Genomic DNA, 20785 nt, shown 5'->3' on the forward strand with positions numbered 1-20785 from the left:
TACATCAGTGATAACATGCATGAAGGAAAATAAAGACGTGAGTGGATGGATACCACAATGCAGTAGATGTTGGGGCTGTGGCAATCATTTTATCATTGTACTATAAAATGATTCAAGTCCAAGTATTGCAATTTCCAAACCATTTTTTAAACCTTTACCTAACTGTGTGTGCTACGTTTAAGAAATCTAAACGCTGTTACACATTCAGCCATTTCAGACAAAATAACTTCCACTGATCTGATATTTTATTATTGTTTTTCTATTCCAGCTACACCGTGTTGACTCAAACTACACATTTCAAACAGCCTTTCCTAATAGAACCCGTTCCTTCTACAACTCACCCTGTATGTGCCGGTGTTTATGCTAAATACTAATGTGCGACACACCTGTTTGGTTATGTCAGTTAACAATTCCAGTAAAAATTATTCAAACACAACAGATGCATTCTCAACAACACTGACAGAAAAAGCATTAAATGGAGCTATTTCACTATAAATGTAACACAGAAATAACAAAAATAGGCATAAGTGGAGGAAGCCTGACATTGTGTTCAGTCTGGTGGCCCAGTTCTAAAATTGGTCAAAGGTTCCTTTCATTTGCTGACAGAGCATGCTGGTTCAGACACAGAAACTCTGCTTTGACTCATCTGCAACTAAAATGGCCAGTCATGCTGTGGCAGCAATAACCAACAATATGAAAGGATGCTGTCCATTATAACCACACATACAAACATAACACACTGGAGCGCATCAAGCTTCAGCAGTTTTTAAGACTGGGCTGGGTGAGGAGCATCCCCCTAAAAGAAGGGGATGGAAATCTTTCTTTTTTCTTTCATCACAAGCTGGTTTACTTCCACTTTTATATGGCAGTGGGGATCTATTGTTTATTTCTGTTGTTGAAGTTTTATTGGAGTTCAATGCTGCGACTGCACAAGAAGAATTTTTCAGCATGCTTTAGTCTGAAAACCAATAACTCATAGCCGTTCTTTCGGTTTTCCTTATGATTTATTGTGAAAGGGATGGCAACTGAAGCAGCACTTGAAACACACGGGCAATTTTCGAGTATGATGAATGTTGCTGTAGGAAGAGGGTGGAGACTGTGTATGGACTCTGTCCACTGTGAATATGAACAGATAAGTCTGAGGCCAAATGAAAAGAAGCTTGTTGGTAACAAACCACAGGAAACTCAGTTGAGTCTCCGGACAGAGAAGCTTTCATAATTCTTTGTTTGTGGCTTCTTACAGAAGCTAGAAAACAGGGGTCAAATGCTTGGAAGGCCTGAGTAAAAAAAACAACAAAAAAACTAAAAACTGGAAGTGAGATCAATCTGCATACCAGTCTGAAGCCTGGAAATAATAACATACAACTGTAAAAGCAGTTTAGGGTACAATCATTGGTCAGATTTTTGAACTGACTGAGCCAGGTGAAATAACAAATTCTGTCAATAAATCAGAAAGACTGATTCATGATGATAAAAATGAAATAAATCTGTAAAAATATAACAGGCATAATTTTAAGATATGATTTATAGTTAAGAGATTATTTGTGGATCAGGTGCCCCACCATTATCAAAGGAATCAGTGGGTTCTCATTCCTAACATTCGTTTCAATGTCTCCTCATGCGATACACCTCCCTGTCTATTCCTGAGAAGCTTTTCTCATTACACATATCCTGATTGGCTGGTGACTGCAAAGTACACCCTGCATAGAGCTCTACTGCACAGTCATTATTCAAACACCTCTTCTTGTTTCGACATGTTTTATAGGGTAGCCAGCTTATCCATCCATAGGCAGGTGTGCTTAGCCAACTTCTCCATCACCAGGCACCAACTGCCTTTTTGCTTCACCTCACCCTGAGCACGAGTCTTTACCGTAGGCTGGAACATCCCACCATTTAGCTATGCAGTAAGGTGGTTTCTTTGTACAGTTTAGTATGCCAGCTAATACATGCTGTCCTCTTTGTCAGTACTTTGTCAGACCAACAACAGAACAAACCAGAGTGGCCACAGACCATTTGTACCATATGCTTTGCACATTGCCTCTCATCAGAGGGAGGCAAAAGTGGCCTCCCGCTGATGAGAGGCAATGTAGGCAATGTAAGATCTCTATAGGCAGACGGGCCATCCCTTAACAGCCAGCGGACTGCAAACATGCTAACCCTGCTGGACAATAAATTCCGCTTTACCTGCCCACAGCCAGCATGCCAACAGATGATGGAAACAAGAAAGGAGCCGGTGAAACCATACCAAATGCTGGCACCAGCTGTGGCTCACAGGTGCCAAAGGTAGACCTAATGCAATTGGATTTTGAGGAAGATGATAAAGACAACTAGGAGCTCTTCATATCTAATGGCAGTGAGGACGAAGATGAAACTTTCTTCCCCTTCCACTCAGGCTGCCAAGCCCAACACTTGTGACGACTTCCGAGAGGGACAAGTAGAGAGCATCAGGCTCCCCCACTCCCAACATAGATACAAAGAATATTTGGAAACGAGTTCCATCCAGGCTGACTATACCTTGGCCCAATGTAGTAACAGAAACCACCAGATCAATTTAAAAAATTAAGAAATTGTCCCAGGCCACCAGCATGGCAAAAAACAATGTTTCCTCTACGTCGCTGCTTACAAAGCAGAGCTATTTGAGAATGTAGCCCCTAAAACTGACCCATATATGAGGTAGGAGACTAATGTGACTATGGACATTTGCTTCAGCATGCAACAGTCTCAAGTCCTGTAATGTGCTCTTGTATAATACTACTGTTGTTCCCAGAGCTATGGTCAAAGGTCCAGTAGCCCTATTCAGGAAGCACGCTGCAGCTGAGGTATAAAACAACCTACAGATGTGATGTATTTCTTACATCCTTTTATCCGTCTTGTGTTTCATTTGCTTCTCTGGGCTTAATAGTTTTATAACATATTGCTCTCATTTTCCTTTGATTGCTGAAAATATCCTCATTTGTTTTAAAATTTTGTGATATTGCTAGTGAAATAGATGAGGTTAAACATACTGTGGAGTGAACAGTTAGTCTGAGAAAGAACAGCCACTATGAATGGCAGTGCGATAAGACAACACTGGACCTTTAATGACAAACACAGTGACTGAAATGGAGAGAGACACAAGGAATGCTGGGAGATGTAATTGACTGGCTTGGAGAAGCATGCAGCTCACGCGATAAAAGGGCAGAACCCACCTTCTCCGCTCCCCGGGCCGGCCTCTGTAATTATCTCCATTAGAGAATTTAGCCCAAATACTGCACACAAAACCCAGAATTAGTGCCGCGAAAAGGTGGACAGAGAGAGGGACACCGGCCCAGACACAACCAGTCTGAACATCAACCCATAATACAACACACATGCACACTCAACATGGTGTCAAACAATAGAAAAAAAAAAAATCTTGAAAAGAGAGAAAAAAAAAAAAAAGGGTAGACAGAAAAGAGAAATACACAGTATGTACTGATGATGGTGTTGACCCTGAAAATGTTGGATAAAATGAACAATGCCAGCAACATGTTCAACATTTACAACCCAAGTAAGAGCAGAGTATTGCTCATACTTTGTTGTGCACACATCAGTAGCCTGAACCACATGAATAATGCTGAACAGTTCAACATAGACAGTGCAAATCTAGTGCAATGGACTGAGTCCCTTCTTTTTGAACATGTGCATGAAGGAAATTACCACTAAGTGATTATCTTGTTTCAAGAATTAAAAACAAAACAAAATAGAAAGCAGTAAAATACTCAAATCTAAAATCATATTTGTTAAATAGTTCATTAAATCAAAAAGAAAACACCACCAAACAAGCAAACACAATAGGTTAAGAGACAAGCGGCCAGTGGGAGATAAACAGATCATTCAAAGACTTAAATGTTACTCCATTATATATAAGGACTTGACATTTTTCCTCTAGCGGTAAGGATGAGCAGATGCCACACCAATAACAGATTATAGTCAAAAATCTTTTGACTGTAAATGTGTGCGTCACAGTGCATCAAGAAGACTCCCAACAGGCACACAAAGAGGGATGGCAAAGAAACAAAGGGGAAGGTAGGGGTTTAGATCTGTGGTGTTATAGGTGTGTCTTAGTCCTATACTAAGAAAAAGAGGTATAAAGATAAACACAGGTCACTTCAAGGTTAAAGAAATGCCTATTCAAGAGGTTACAAACTATCACACCAGACATAACATACCCGGGCTTTCAGGGGAATCTGGACAAAGACAAAACACATCAAAATCAAAGGAACAGAACATTTTCTATGGCAGCTATTCCACATGGTGTGGAGCTATTGAGTGAGTTTATCATGCTTTACCTGTTTTGTTTTTTATTATTTTGTTTTGTTTTTCTCTCAGCTAAAGTGAAAATCCAGCCTAAACAGAATTCATTATAGAATTTGAATTTGCGCATCTCTGCAAAAACAACCTGCACAAGACCATGAAAATAATGTGAACTCTGTTTCTGAGTGGATTTTCCAACTCGAGAGAAGTTTATTTATTTCATATATCCTCAATATTCTCCTTTAAATAGTGCCATATATGTTTGCCAATCCAAAAGGAGGAAAGTCAGGCTACAAAAAAAGCAATTCTACAAACCTGCTTGCTCCACTTCCTCCTCAATATCAAAATTAAAATATTCTTTTTACCCCAAAACGAATTAGAAAAAGAAAAGAAAGGCAGAGAAGGAAAGTAAATTAATCAGTCAATAATATAAAAAAAAAAAACTTAAAATTGAATTAGAATAGCATGTAATTTAAAGAATCCAAAGTTGTATAATTGAGTAAATGAAGCCAGTGATGAACAAAAAATGTATCAAAATCATTATTTTTCCCATGATTCCTATTTTTTATGTTTTTTCATATCCCCACAAAATATATTATAATTTTTTTTAAATCACTGCTGAAACCACACTGAACAGATAAGTATACTGAACAACTGTAAGTGTTCACATTAGCCACCTACCTTTTAGACTGGGGAACGGTGTTGATTTCTCCCTTGCTGCCTTATTAGGAAGGGCAAGATTGGACAAGCTGAAACTTGTGCCGTGGTTCTTGTAGAGATTGCCTGTAAAAGGAGTGATGAGAAAAATCAAATACTGCTTTGTGTTTGAATTCCTCCTCCAACATGTTAGGCTCCAGTTTATATCTGTGTTTATCCAGACCCATATCATATGCATATACAGTACACGCATTAAATATACTGTCTTTGACTGTGAAATGCTATGGAGGCTTAAAAACAAGATGAAATGATGATGTAATAGCAAAAGCTGTGACATACCCTACCTTCTTCAAAATGTTGGTATAACTTTTTATGACATATATAAATGCCATATCTCAATATCAATACTACAGCGACACCATATGTTTACATTCCCTACTGAGCACAACAACAACAACAACACAAGCAGTGTGTTGGTTGTGATGGATAAGCGGTTTTATTTTAGGTCCAGGGAAAATGGTGCAAACGCTACTTTTGTGCTTACATTTGACTTCTGCTGTATATAATGCTGTCACTATTATTGCACTATGATGCTGCCGCTAATAGAAGTTTTTTTTCCCCTATATTGACATAAACATCAAAAATGTCCTTGAAATGTAATGATTTAATTCTGAGACATCGCTGATTCTTATCATTAAGTTTGGTAAAACATGTTTACTCTCAAAACAAGCCTTTGGTAAAACAAGGAAACTTGAACTTAAAAAGTAAAACCAAAAGCAAATATGTAAATAAAGTATGTCACATAATAACAGATTTCATATAGAAACAAATCTTCTAATGTAACTCATCTCATCAACCTTTTCTGGTCTTTCTGGCACTGCTGGCAACATGTTCTTCATCTTAGCATACAGTTGCTTTTTCTCCATATTCAGATCAATCACATTACATTGCCTCAGGTTAGCCGACAATACAATAATATTTAAATGTTCTTACTGGCGAAGGACATGAGTCCTCCAAATCCATCGTTGCTGTTGTTGGAAATGGTGGAGTTTGGTGAACTGTTACGTGAGTCTCCCTCCCCATCGGACTCTCCTGGGAGCCTCAGGCTACTGGGGCGTAAAGGACGCTGTGCCCTAAGGAAATAAAATGGTGAAAAGACATTACAGTGCATCCTTGACACGGGAAAATATGCATACACCACTGGTAACCCTCCAGCATTCACACTGTATAACATAACACCACCAAAGATTCAAGACCATGAATGAAGAGAGTATTCTGACATGCTAGGTTTGGAAAGAGATCATTGCATGGTCAGAGAGCCCATTTGAATGAAGATAATGCATTCATTCAAGCGATGAACAAGCTTAACACACTTGTTGCCATTGAGGTTCTGGTTGAATCGAGGGGTGTATGATTCCACTTGCTCTTCTGCATCAGGGTCATCCTCTGAGGGGAAGCCATACTGAGGCTCAAAGTATGGGTTGTCATACTCTTGCTTTTTGTTGGCATGCTCCACCAGACCAGCATCAGCTGCAGGTCTGAGGAACGGCTGATTGGCCAATCCCGGCACGGGGTTCTGTAAAGCAGCACTTGCTGATGCCTCAATTTCAGGTACTTCCCCTTGCTCCTAAAAAAACATGAAAACACATATGAAGGGAATTCTGTAAATGTTCCTCAATGTGCACAACTATCATGCTGAAAAAGATGCACACTCAACAGATAAAGACGGTTCGTACACGCTTATCATAAACAAAAGGAGATTTAGTTCATCCAAAAATAAAGAACAGAAGGTTAAAGAGGACCAGTTTACACAAGTCTATTTAATCTTGAAATGAATTAGAAAGATCACATACATGGTTGACCCCCTGGATGATTGTGCTGGGGCTTGAGCTTGCAGTTGTGCTAGAGCTTGAGCGAAGAGGCTGTCCATCAGAAGGCTCAGCAGGTCCGTCCCCACTGGGTGGGCCTTCAGGGCCATGCCCTTCCCTGAAGTCATGGTAGTCTTGAAACTCAACCTCACTAGCATCTCCCAGTGCTGCATGGGTAGGCGGGTCCAAGCCTGAGACAATAAAGTTAAATATTACAACAGAGGAAATGCTATGAATGTGGTCAAAGTGGATCATTGGGCAAGATAACCACATACTTGGTGTGTCTCCCTGGATGTCACCTTGAATCATCTCACTCACTAGGTCTCCAAGTGAGGAATAGGATGAGCTGGAGTCGTCGTAAGCCTCACTGTCACTGCCGCTGCAACAAATTGAATTTATCACAACCGACAGCAATCAAAGTGAAAATATTCTAGTATATGGCAGAATTAAACAAAAACCCAGATAGCAGACTGAACTGGATTAAACAGAAAGACCTTGGTTTAATCCTACCTGTCTGTGGGGTCAGACTCATTGCCTTCATCCTCCAGCGGGCCAGCCATAGCCTCAACTAGTTGGGAGCTTCCATCATATACTCTGTAGACCACTGGCTGCAGCTGATGTGCATACCACTTGGGCTTGTCTCCAATTAAGGAGGGGTCAAACACATCTAAAGAGAGATATTCAACCGAGTTCAACACAAATTCTGTAATGCATACTCACATAAAAGACAACCTATTATGATCTTTAATGAGTCTTACTGTTATGGATTCTCTGAAAGGCAAGGTTTGTGGGATTGAGAGCCCACTCTCCATAGAACTCTACGGCCTGGGTGTGAGAAAGCTTGTCTGCAAAGGTAGAGCGTCTTGGCCGAGATGCAAGAAAAGACGTCGACTGAAAAGCAACCACTGGCCGCGGGAAGAGGCGCAAAGTGCGAGTGTGCATCTGGAACCCCTGAAGAACATTTGGAGAGTTGAAAAACCGTACCATGGCAACCCTGCAAGACAAAGAAGTTTTAATTAAATTTTTTATTTCATTTTATTTATTAAGATCAGTGTGACTTCCGTGTTAACGGAAGCTCAGACAGATGCTGATAAACCCTGACAGTTCAATGCTTGCCTGGTAGCTACATCCACAGAATCGACATCATTGCCATAAATTAGAGGGTTGAATTCGGTGGATGACGGCGAAGCTTTATCTCGTCCAGGTGGGAGCAGGGGCATCTCCTGACCTTCCTGAAACTTCTCCAGGTTGAGAATTGGTTGGGTGTTCAAACTCATGCTGGTCAAAGCCTAGAACAGGTACCGGTGACATTAATTACAAACACAGCAGTGGCTCTGAATACAAAAACACTGCATTGTGATAGACCACACCCACATTTGGCATCAACATTTAGTTGGAATATAAATTTCTTTACTTAAATTGGACAGACTGGAAGGCAGAATTGAAACAAAAGGGGATTTGATTGGAGAGCCAATGGCTCTTATAGGTAGCAATTCTGCTGCTTAGTACTGTGCTAATATTAGATTATATACCAGAGTCCCACCCCATTACATTACTTAAAGCAGCTAAAGGATGAGGTTTCCATATGTTGATGCCTGCAGTGGGTGTGTCACTTTGGAGTAAGAGGAGCAGAGGAGGGAGTAAGTTTGCTTTGAGGGGACTGCTGCAGACTCAAGAGTCAATGTTTAGCTTAGCATAATGGAACATTTAGTTGCTGCGTCTGGATGAATGTTAACTTTGTCAAAGTGATCAGCTTCATCACACAGGATCTTGTTTTCATTACGAGAATACTCACTGATGCCAAGATTAGATGCACGCACATTCAGTCATGCTCAAGCCAGAGCTAAGCAGTGTATCAAAACACTGGTTTGCAACATTCTGTGACGCTGTTATGCATTTTTGGTCTTGAAAATAGGAAACAAGTAGAAGTGACAAGCAAAATAATGTGAGACAGAGAAGATATCCGTGCAGGGGGCATGACACATTCCACAGGAGGAGAAATAAGTAACCTTATTCTCAGAGGAGAAGATCTGCTTTTGGGTGATCACGGTCAACCTAACCAGACACTAGGAAGGGGATAAGAGAGATGCGAGGAGAATCACATGAAGGCCTGGGATGACAACTTTGTGACTGACACTGGAACAGCACATGACGGAAGGGTCACCACCATAGCCCTTTCCCTTTTCTTTTCTTTGTCTCCTTTCAACAGCAGTTCCCTATTTATTAGATTTTTTTTGATCACAGGAAATAAAAATATTTGTAATTTAAACAGATCTAAGATCACGAGGGAAAAGGTTCCTCTTGATTTTTTTGTGCAACAACAGACGGGCTTTGCTCTTTTATCATTTCCATTTTCAATTCTACTTTTTACTGAAGAAAGGAGATAAGAAAATATTCATTTGTGCCCGTTTTGAAAAAGTGATGAACAGCCTGGAGAGTAAGACTGAGTGACAGTGACATGTGACAAAGTCAGAGCAAGAGAGACAGAGAAAGATGAATAATGGAAATGCTTTTATGTTTGATGTGAAAGACAAACAGAAAAAAAAAAAAAAAAACAGAGGAAAAACAATAACATGACCAAATAATAGAGTTCACCTACAAAATCCAGCCACTACAAGATACATGAAGGACATCCATGGTGACCAGCTGGGACAAACCAGTGGTTACAATGGAGTGGTAATGACACACAGAAAACTGCAGATCTTTTCACAAATAAATAAAATACTTGCACGATAAAGCACCTGTAGCAAAATGTAAGCAGTATATAAACTTCTAGTCCTTAAGAAAAGTCAGGTAAGTTGTAATAATACAACCAGCCTTGCAAAAGTACACAAAAAAAATTATTGGCTGTTATAACCAGTTTATCTCAGTAATTCAACGGTCAAGTGCAAGTATTTTCAGAGACTATAGCATCAGTAGCACTCTGCTATGGCATCAAAGTCTTCAGATAATCACTCCAACCATATTCAGTGACATTTTCTCCACTGCTCATATTAACACTGTGAACTTGTTTCCAGATATACAACAGCTATACTGAGCCTTGCACTCCTACAAGTACACACAAGCAGTTCGGTCACACGCCCGCACACAGGGAAAGGGATGCTAACCACACACAGCTAACAGACTGGCTCTGATTCAAGGTAGAATGAACTAAATGAGTGTGCAAAGATTTTAACTGGATCTTTGAAAAAGCTGTGGTCTGTGTTTGCTTCATGAATGCAAGGGTGACACAACAGTTCTGATGAACACCATCATATTTAAAATGAAATATCAACATCAGATTACAGACTGCAGATTGCCTACAGACTCTCAAATTTATTAATTTAAATTAAAAAAAGGTTATTTTTGCACAAATATTATTATTATTATCATTATTATGATTAGTTTTGGTTACATTTTCAATGACTTTAATGATTATGATCTGATATTGCCTGCAAAACAACTATTGCTGTTCATACCTCATATTAAACATATGATTACAAAGTGAATAATAGGTAGTCAGTATCTTTTGCAAATAAATATCTTTTGGAATATTAATAGTGCAGCTGTTCAACTAGGAGAGATAAAAAGTAAAGTCAAAATGTAAAAACATAAATTAGAAAAGAAGGATGGATGGTATTCTGAATATCAGCAGCTAATGCCATCTAAGAATTAGCCATAGCAAACATTTCCTGGCTAATGAGCACACTAAGTAAACACATATTGGTAGCTTAAATATTTTCAATTATTTTAAATAAATAAATTTAATTACATTAAAAACGTGAGCGGATTTTGTGAACTGTGCTGTATTTCCATGAATCAGAACCAGATTCTGATGTTACATAATCAGGTTAGAGGCCAAGTTAGTTGCTACCAGTAATACTAAGTATTTATGTTGGGTAGCAGCGACCTAGCATCTGATTTTACCTCCAAAAGCTAGAGCATGCACAGAAAACAGAGGGAAAAAGAAAAATTTGTTGATGTTAGTGCACTACAAAACCAGTTTCAAATGCCCCCACACTCATCTACAGTACATACAACTTTGATGAAGAAGGAAGCCCCTACTCTTCACATTGCTGAAAGACAAGTTTTACATTCAATGGGATTAACTAGCAATCATGGGATTAAACTTTAACGGTCCAGAGAAGTACCCGGGTTCCAGAAATTTCTCTGTGAAATGCTCATGTGTATGCTAGGAGTCTCACTGTATTTGGGGCAAATATATGGCTGCCACAGTTGAGCAGAATCAGACAAATTTATAGTCATAAAAATTTAAGAGGAATCAAAACAAATCGCATACATTACCTGTTTTAGATGTTTCTTAAGCTCGCCTGCTTCAGGCTCTGGAAGAGGTGGTAGAAGCTCTGCATTGGTAGGTGCTATAACCTGAAGGCAAACATAGCAGTCTTAATTTTTGCTATGTATTTGAGCATTTTAAAAACAAAATTAAATTTTTTAAGAGTCAATAAATATTAGGTAAATGAACCACAATATAATAAAATAGAAAATCCAAGATGAGAAGGAGCTCTTGTTATACAGACCTTGCTGCTGTCAAGGTCAACAAGCCAAATATCGTCTGGCATTTTGAAGTCAGATTTGTAGAGGAAGAAGCTGGCTGGTACACCTATAATGTAGGGAGTAGGAGCAAGAAGGAGCTGCCAAAGGAAGAAAAATGTTCATTTAGGCAAAACTGTTATGAAATGAAAAGACACCTTTTTTTTTTCTTTTTTTTTTTTAATGTACACATATACAGAGAAATGACTTATTTATTTAACATGTATCTGTTACAAACACTAAGTTTCACCTGTTCAGCAGAGGCCATACATGTTGGCAGTAAGGGAATGACTGGGAACATGTACTCCAGTGGGTAAATCATGGCCACAAAGGCCATGACGCTCATAGACAAAGCATTATAATCTCGGGACTGAAGAATGACCTGGGAAAAAAACAAAAACAAAACAAAAAAACACAACATGCAGAAAATTAATAAAGTGAGCGTTACAATGTAACAAATTTTGTATTTAGTTGGTTCTCACCACCCTGATACGTTTCCACCATTTGACTGTTTTTGATGTATGATTTGACTCTGATTTTGAAGCCATATTCCATTGTTTGTTCATAATTTAAAGCCATAAAAACTCATTTTGTTTTATATATATATATATATATATATATATATATATATATTTTTTTTTTTTTTTTTTTTTTAATTAATTAATTAATTTTTTTTTTTTTTTTTTTTTAAACAGCAATAAAATCTCAGCAAGAGCAGAAAGAAATCTCTTAGTGGCAGAATACATATCAAATAGAATACCTTAAGAACCCCATATCTGCTAGACACGGGGTGACAGAAAAGTAGAGAAAAAAGACCAGCATTTATCCAACATAATGGTCTTTAAGCAGTATGACTCAATCTGAGAAGCGTAGGTTTGAATTGGTTGCAAATGAGCCCATATATCAGTGTCAGCGTATACACAGAGTAACACTACATCAAAATCAATTAAACAAAGAATCCTATTACATTTACACTAATGACTCTAGCGTTCAAAATCCAAGATGTCAGTCTTTCCTCTCTATCATAAACTATTAACACTCTTTTTTTTACCCACTGTGCTCTGTCCACACAGTGAGCTAACAACAGAAAATGTGGACATTTCAGGACATTTCTAACAAGGTCTTTGGGAAAGAAAAAACAAAAAAGACAAAACTCGTAGACATGCAGCTGCACTCCAGAGGAAACCACTGAACAATCAGACTAAATATAGCCTTGCTTGTACCTTTCACTTCTAAAATCGGCATGATCTTTAATAAAATCCCAAGGGTAATTTGACCGCAGCTTAAAAAAAAAAGAAAAAAAGAAAAATAAATCCACATCCTTCTTCTTGCCCTTTAATATATACGCACAAAATACAAAAGAATATAAAGAGACTGGCCCAAGAGGAAGGACACCTGTGCCTGTCCTTACTTTGTGCTCTAGCAGGACACAGCTGAGGACCTGAAGACAGGCATCCACACCCAACAGCTCTAAGGGCAGGTGCAGCGGGAAATCGACCATGGAGAAGCGAGAGTTGTCAGGTAGGGCAAAGGTGAGTGGCCTTTTGAGCTCATGGGGCAGCACTTCCACATCCACACGTCTCTGACCCGCCACTGGCACTGGTGAACGCAGCAACCGGTACACCCAGGATTCAATCTCCCGCAGGTCAGCCAGCAGCTGGCTGCCTTTCTCTTCCACCGACAACGCACCGGTAAACACCCGCCACATGGTGTCCCTGGGAAGGACATTAACGTACATTTAAAGATTTTTAGATTTTTCAATTAAGCGTGCGCTGTGACACAACATTCAAGAAAAAGACTGAGACAAACATTAAAATGCATGAACTGATGGTATCTCACTTTTCAGGGGAGGAAAAACAATCTGTTTGGGCAGTAAGGAAAAATAATACCCTCAATGTTTAACGTAGTTTTGTTCAAAACTACATATTATGTGACAGTGTGTATACTTACTGAAAAGCATAACAAATTTTTGTGACAAGCAGAGAACGCTAATACATATAGGGTCATTTTAAAGTTAAAAATAGATTTGATGAAATCATCAGTTCATTTTATTACTGCAGACAGCCACAAAGAAACCTGAACAAATAACCAGTGAAATCCCTAATGTGATGAGCAAATGAGACAAATGCACAAGAAGCTCTTAAGTAGTTGGCGCTATAGTAATGTGAAAACCCACTACTCTACGCACGCAGTGCTACTACCCTTTCTAAAGTGCATACTTATGTGTATGTGTGTGTGGCAAAGAGTGAGGGAGGTAAATCACTAGCCGTTTGGATCTCTCCCACCAACTGCAGCTGCTACCCACAGGCAGGCAGAGACCTCAATCTGTCAGAGCCGCCATAGCAGAAAATGCTCGCAGTCATTATGTGATGACTCTACTTCTTCTTTGTCACTGCAACACCACATTTCAACCAACCATGTCAGAGGGAAAAGAGAGATTCTCAGGCCTGTTCAGCCTTCGGCTTTTTGAGCTTGTCAGAGAAACCATAGTTCTATATTACTGATAAGTGGAGGCAGGGCAGTATTTTATCAAAGAAAAAAAATGCCAAGGTATGAGCTTAACTGGGTGCTAGACGTTCCAACAGTGCCTTTTAGAGAAGACGGGAAAAGCTGCGCTAGTTTAACAGCTATAAATAACAATCAATCGATGAATAAGCTCTTGTGAAGTGACAGCCTAATTAGCACTTTGTCAATCAAAATTTGCAATCTATTAAGTCACCCATGGCAACAGAATAACCCAAAGAGTACCGAAAAATACTGCCACATCACGCACCACATCAAATACAGGGTACAGCTGTGAGTACTCTGCAGCTTAAATTAAATATGAATTAATTAGCCTTCAAGCTTAATTAAGAAAATCGAAACATGATCAGCAATTTGTGTCAAGTCTAATAGGCAGAACAGAACGATAAATCCCCTTTTATCATATTATTGGATATATTGGGGGTATCCAATTGAGAGCCTTTTTTGTTTTCACTCTCTGGGTTATATTTTCACCTTGGCGTGGATGATTGTGGCCAAAATGATTCCCATAATTATTTTGATCAATATTGAGATGACAATTATTCATTAATTTTAGTGACAAAAATCTTTTTATTGCAGTCATTTAAACATAACACTGCTTTCACATCTATGTGCAACATTCATGCTAATCTACTAAAGTCTGCATCAAAATGAAACTGGTCCTCCATATCGGCCTAAATTCCACACCTTTGAAGAAAAGCCAATAAATATAAATTAAAAACCTGTATCAAAACTTAACACAAATTAAATCAACAAGGCACTGTTTTCCCTTTTACCCTGTTCTGTATTACTGATAATCAAAATATCTTGTGAGCTGTGAGATCACTCTACATTTCCCCGATATCACTACTTTGGAAAAATAATTGTGTTTCCACTATGTTCACCCTTCTCCTGAAGCTTTTGTTACTGACTTGTGTTTTTTTTGGCCAAATGGAATGCGATTGCATTGGTGCTCTCAGTGCATGTTTGTGAGCAGGACTGATACGCTGACACACTGAACAGGATCACTTTTATAGATGTCTGAGTTGATCATGGACAATTCATGTTAACAACCACTGCATTGTTCTTATTGGCGTCCATTCATTAATTACACTCCATTTAAAGGTGTTTTCAGGCAGCTGAATAACTTAGTTGTGTTTCTTTGCTATCTAGACTAGAACCCGACTAGAACAGGATTTAGGACAGAACAGGTACCAATAACAATATTTGGTGTAAAATTCCAATACATGAAAAAAATAAACTACATTTTGAAATTTTCATTTATTGGCCAATAAATGAAAATTATCTACTGCCACATCAGCAAATTGCTAACAATGGCCAATAATAGTGGCCAGCCAATATATCGATCAAGGTTTATTGCAGACCCAACTATACAGCACTCTTTGTATATGTATTGTTCTTGGTTGACATGTATTTCCAAACAACAGCTGATGATCTGTCTATAGAGAAAAAGGTCTTCACCTTCTTGTTCTTGATTTTTATTGCATATTTGTCTTTAAATGCAGTGTTACTTGTCCTGACTAGTCCAGGAAACTTCAAGCTACACAGTGTAGGGAACAGCTGTGGTTGGCACATGCAGCCAGGGGATCAAGAGCTGATCAAGGGGTCACTTCATTTGCTTTCACTTGGTGTTCAATATTGCCTGATTATGTTCATTTAACTGTGGGAAGCAAAAAAACATGAACAAGTCTGTACAGCCCTTTTTTCACCTTTTTATAGAACAGATAGACTTTGTGAAATATTTGCTGCTCTGAAAACTTTTTTTCTACAGTTTATTATAGTAATTTAGCAAATTGGGCAGTGTCATATTATTTGTTCAGTGTAGTGCACTCAAACTCAATTGTTTACCTTCCTCTCAGCATTGTCTGCAGGACATGAGGAAGAGTGCATGTCACAGTTGAGCAGATGGTGGTGAAGTGTGAAGTGGTGTCCTAACACTAAATTACTTAGTAGTTTGTGAAAACAGAGACCCCAAGAATCCACTATCTGTCAAGCTTGGGTGTACACACAAAATGATTCACTAGAATTATGTAACAATTGTTATTCTTCCTGAAATTACATTTAATGTAAAACAAACCACTCAAAACAAAGTTGATTTAAATGCACTGTGGATATTTTGTTTGGCATTATTTATCATTGAGGTGGAGCTTGAAAGCATAAAGCATACTGTGAGAACAAGACACACGCTACAGATGGCCTGCAAAACTGCGCGGCACCACAGACAAAGGCTCCTGTATTAATTGTGAAACACAAACATACAGCTAACAGGTGGACAACGGAAGAAGCAGATGGGAGTAGAAACAAAGGAGTGGGCAGTGCAGAAAACATCAGCAGGAACACTGACAAAACAGGTTTTCTCCAACCTTTCTAGCCTTTACAATTGAATGTGAAATAATAAGCCGTGTGAATGGTTATTAATGTGCATCAAATGCACAGACATTATTTAAAAATTTGCACAAGAAATTCAAGTGAGTTGAATTCAACTGAAACTGTGCTTTAGAAGAGCGCTAATTGCTCTTTTTACATAAATTACAGGTGGGCATGAACAGATGTATCATCTGCCAACTGCTGTCTCTGGAGACTGAAGTATGTTACAGTCAACAAAATGTTACAGTCAATAAACAATGTACTGATTAATATGGGTGCTAAAAGCCTTTAAAATGAATCCACTCTGGTCTCTGCTTATGAGATCTTGTCATCTAACTTGGTATTTGCCCTTAAGGCTGTCACAACGAGAATGGTCATACAAAAATAAGTGTTTAGTGGGTGTTTAATGTTTTCATGTGCTTAGCAATTACACAGCAATCATCAAGTGGATTCTGGTGTTTCTATACTACACAACTTCTTTTGACAGGATGGGTTCTTGGCAAGGACCACCTTCAAAATAATCTGTGTGCTATTTATTTGGCTAACAAAGCTTTTAAAGAAAGATTAAGACTATAAAACCTGTTTGTGTTAGTGCATGAAATCTGAAACCTCACCTCTGGGTGGCACGAGGAAGCCCCGCCCGTTGCGTTAGCCTTTGACTGCAGCAGTCCACTAACCTCTTGAGAATATATAAGCATTCCCTAAAGGTGGAGAAGAAGGGGTAATGGCTGAGTATGCACAGAGAGGTCAGTGTGCTGTTGCGGTTCCTGGCTGCCACCTTAGCAGCACTCCGTTTGTGCTGTGGGGACTTGCCGGCATTTTGCTCAGCACCTTGCTGTCCACCCTCTTCTCCAGAAGCAGGCGGAGGTACTGACTCTGCATTCTTGGGTGGAGAAACCACACGGTGTGGAACTCCACCCCCACCACTATCAGACCCTTCGCTTGTGGTCTCTGTTGCCTGTTCTGCTGTCTCAGCGTGACTGCTCTTCTCTCCTCGAGTACGATGATGTCCTCGCTGAAAGGAGCGGTAGAAGTTGACGCAGATTCCGTAGCGAGTAATTCCTGAGTCCTTGTCAGTCAGGGTGAAAACAAAAGAGGAGTCATCACGAAGGCTGACCCTGCGCTGGCGTATACTCAGGCAGCCCTCCGGTTGGCAGAAGAAAACCACGTCTGGTGGGAGCGGAAAGTCTTGGTGGTCCTCTAGTGGGTAGCGTCGGAGAAGCTGAGGGGTCTGGGCCACACTGTCACTAGTAGGTTGCCTAGAGGTTAAATGGCAAACATTTGTTAGCAGTGCCCAGAATTATTGCTTAATGTGTTCTTTGAGCACATTACAACTAATTCCTGATGCAACTGCAACTGAGTTCCCATCACATGTTAAGTGGGGAGCCTAAAATCCATTACATGATCAAAATATCAAATCAAGACATTAGTGTATTTATGTGTCAAATGTGAGCGACAGCAAATATGAGAAAAGAATGTAAAAGACATCGACTTCTGTGCTCTCACCGTCACCTACTTTCTGTTCAGACCTTTTTTCTTTTCTTTTCTTTTTTTTTTTTAAACGACAGCCAATTCGAATAAAGCTGGCTTAAGGGGAAATATGCTAAAACAGCTTGTTTCAGACAGTGGATGAACTGAGGGGCTGCACCAACGCCCACTACAAGATACATTAAGATTATTTTTAAATTGTGAAATAACCAAAGCTAATCTAGCAGAGTATCTGAGGTGTAACAGGTTCCCTTTAATATGAAAGACATAAAAGGAAAGACAAATTTCATAAAGGAAGAAATGGAAACCACAGAGTTCAAACAAAGACACTGAACAAAGCCTCAATAGTATTTCTGTGGTTACAGAAGCAAATGTGTAACCAATTTAGCATTTCAAACTGAAGTGTTTGAACTGTTTGGAAATCTGTGCAGAGGAAGTATGAGGCAACATACTTGGATGGAATATCCAATAAAAACTCTGAAATTGTTGTTAAACACTTAAATCACCAACCGCTCAAATAAACAGACACAGTGACTGAGAGTCCCCTCTGATTTCACTGTGTTATGTCAATACTTTTTTTGGCTAAGTCACTATGCTTGAAACAATATACTACTTTTCTTCATTTTTCATAAGGGTTGAGCTGTTGTATAAACACCAAAGCAAAAACATAAGCTGTGAAATTATCAGATTTCAAGGTTGCAGTTTTCCAAAAACCTTCAAACACTGCAAGGGTGCATTCAAAAGTGCTGATAATTTTCAACAGGGTAAAAATAGAAGATGATATAAAAACCAAGAGGTCTACTTTGTATGCCTATTATATGTCAAGACACTAAAGAAAAAAGTACTAAGGTTAAAGGGTAGTGGGTGCCATGTCTGCCTAAGGGCTTACCTTGCTCCAACCACTACCAAGTAGTCGAGAAGGCGGGGGCACATTTTCTTTTTCTCCATGTTGGACTGACCATGTCCTGTATGTCACAGCATCCAGGATATACGTCGCCTCTTGAGTTAAGGGTACCTTTCCATCACAAGTGAGAAAGCTCAGGTGTATATTTGAAATGTAGCTCCTTTACTATCATTATGATGATTCAAAAAAAACATAAAAGAAGAAGAAGACTAGGTCCAATCTGTAACACACAAAGAAGAAGAAAATATATATTATTGTATGTTTCTATGACCACAATAAAATAAGCTTGTGTGTGCACAATAAAAGCACCTGGTGCACACACTAGATATCACCAAACCGCAGCGTAATTTTTCAGAGTTACAAAATGGGGTCAGATTGGGTTTTATGATGTATAGTTGTGACTTTTCAGTAAATGTCAAAGACTATAATAAAGTATAAATCCACTCAGCTCTGCAGCATTCTCCACTTTTCCTCTATGTACAATATATATACTACCTTTGTCCACAACACCAACTTTTCACAAGGCTTTTAACCCCACACAACAGCAGAAGTTTCACGTGGAGGTGGTTTTAAGATGGAATAAAGCCTCTGGAACCTTTTCAGTTAAAGAGCAGACAAAGAACTGCATTGTTCTGTCCTTATGGTATTCGAACAAATAACAAATTACCAAGACAAGGAAATGTTTTCTGATATTACCAAATTTCACAAGACATTATACTACTATATGAGATAAACAAAGAAACAAAATGCAAAAAAGGTGTGTGGATATGTGTTTACAGGGTATATGTTGGACATTAAGACGACATAGGAAGAAGAACCACAAAAACCTATAAACAGAATTGTTGGTCATTAAAACTTATAATTTTGGGTTAAATTTACATAGACATAACTAAAGAATCACTCTAAACATATTACAAAATATTACTTGTTGCACTTTAGAGTTGACAATAATGTGTTGCCTGGTTGTTTTTGTTGGAGGGTAAGGAGAGGTAAGTAAGCAGCTTAGGGGCCTTGGTGGAATGAGCACACTTCACAGCTTGGACTTTGTCCAGCAAACTAAACCAGCACCTCTACAGATGGCTATTAAACACCAGGAAGCCACTTGTAGCTCCAGTCTAGTTCCCTTATCTTGACAACAGACAACTTAACATTCATATTAAGGCTACATACAGTGCATGACTACAGTTTAGCGGGCATTGCCTGACACAATAACAACACCATATCAAAATATTAGTTGAGTTGCTTTTGTGAGAATAAATTTAACATGAGCAGCTTTACAAACAGGTGCACACGCTCTGGATCTCCTCTTGTAAAGTAATGTAAAGTAAAAAAGCAAGTCAGGGCCAGGATTATGTTAAGCTCAACTCTTAAGACATTTCTGAAAGACAATTTAACATCCCCACAGCAATGGCATTTCATGCTATTTTCAGCAATAATTTATGCAGCTATATGATCTGCTTTTTAGAGGAACTCACTCATGTTCTATAACTTACAAAATCTGTGTATTTATTTCTTTGTCTCGCAAATCCTCCTACATTAGGATCAGGAGTTCAGCAACCAGCCTTGGCACACAGCTACATCTCAGGCCCCTGACAGCGCTTATCAATAGTTATTATGATGATGTCATCACATCGCCTTGCAATCACCTAGCGACAAGCTCAGATAACCTTTTTTTAAATGCCTTACAAAAGCACTGAATCATTTTTGTTTCACAACAGTAACATCTAATTTATATTCACAAAACTTCACTCATGCATCATACAGTATAACGCCATCATGTTGCCTTGCAACCACCAAGCAATGAACACATATTTAACTTGTCATAACCATCATTTTACAATCATTTGAATTTTACAACCAACACCACAAACTGGTCAAACTATACTGTAGCATGGGCATGTACTAGTTAAACAAATAACAGCACTGCCAAACATGTTAGTAGTTATGACACAACCAGGACAACCCTCATGGGAAGCACTTGCAGGTGTAACCAATGAACTGGAAGCCCACAAGAAAGAAAAGAACAGCAGTGAGATCCCCTTAAAACCACAAGACACAAATTGACAATTTCAGTGCCATGCTCAACTTTTCGACTTGTAACTTTCAGTGTGAATATAATCAGAGCAAAACCAACATGCTGACATTCAATTCAAAGACTATAATGTGGCTG

At 38.9% G+C, this 20785-nt stretch overlaps 1 protein-coding gene across 27 annotated transcripts in view; it reads right to left on the reverse strand.

Annotated features, from left to right (window-relative positions):
• madd (MAP-kinase activating death domain) overlaps positions 1 to 20785 on the reverse strand; it is a 49044-nt gene that overhangs the window by 23371 nt on the left and 4888 nt on the right. For 9 of the 27 annotated variants that reach the window (XM_063471426.1, XM_063471325.1, XM_063471359.1 and 6 more), the window contains exons 2-18: positions 18601 to 18835; positions 16838 to 17482; positions 12745 to 13048; positions 11584 to 11715; positions 11321 to 11434; positions 11085 to 11165; positions 8810 to 8866; positions 7917 to 8089; positions 7559 to 7794; positions 7311 to 7467; positions 7076 to 7179; positions 6786 to 6991; positions 6306 to 6559; positions 5926 to 6065; positions 4957 to 5058; positions 4591 to 4632; positions 3189 to 3248 (exon numbers count right to left, since the gene is read on the reverse strand). In XM_063471426.1, coding sequence (XP_063327496.1) covers positions 3189 to 3248; positions 4591 to 4632; positions 4957 to 5058; positions 5926 to 6065; positions 6306 to 6559; positions 6786 to 6991; positions 7076 to 7179; positions 7311 to 7467; positions 7559 to 7794; positions 7917 to 8089; positions 8810 to 8866; positions 11085 to 11165; positions 11321 to 11434; positions 11584 to 11715; positions 12745 to 13048; positions 16838 to 17482; positions 18601 to 18659 — 2866 coding nt within the window. In that variant the 5' untranslated portion in view covers positions 18660 to 18835. Of the gene's footprint in view, positions 1 to 3188; positions 3249 to 4190; positions 4209 to 4590; positions 4633 to 4956; positions 5059 to 5925; positions 6066 to 6305; positions 6560 to 6785; positions 6992 to 7075; positions 7180 to 7310; positions 7468 to 7558; positions 7795 to 7916; positions 8090 to 8809; positions 8867 to 11084; positions 11166 to 11320; positions 11435 to 11583; positions 11716 to 12744; positions 13049 to 16837; positions 17483 to 18600; positions 18836 to 20785 lie in introns of all 27 variants that reach the window. The other 18 variants (XM_063471485.1, XM_063471475.1, XM_063471402.1 and 15 more) reach the window with 9 other exon arrangements.

The sequence above is a fragment of the Pelmatolapia mariae genome, linkage group LG1, assembly GCF_036321145.2.
Source record: "Pelmatolapia mariae isolate MD_Pm_ZW linkage group LG1, Pm_UMD_F_2, whole genome shotgun sequence".
In the NCBI taxonomy this organism is placed as follows: Eukaryota; Metazoa; Chordata; class Actinopteri; order Cichliformes; family Cichlidae; genus Pelmatolapia; species Pelmatolapia mariae.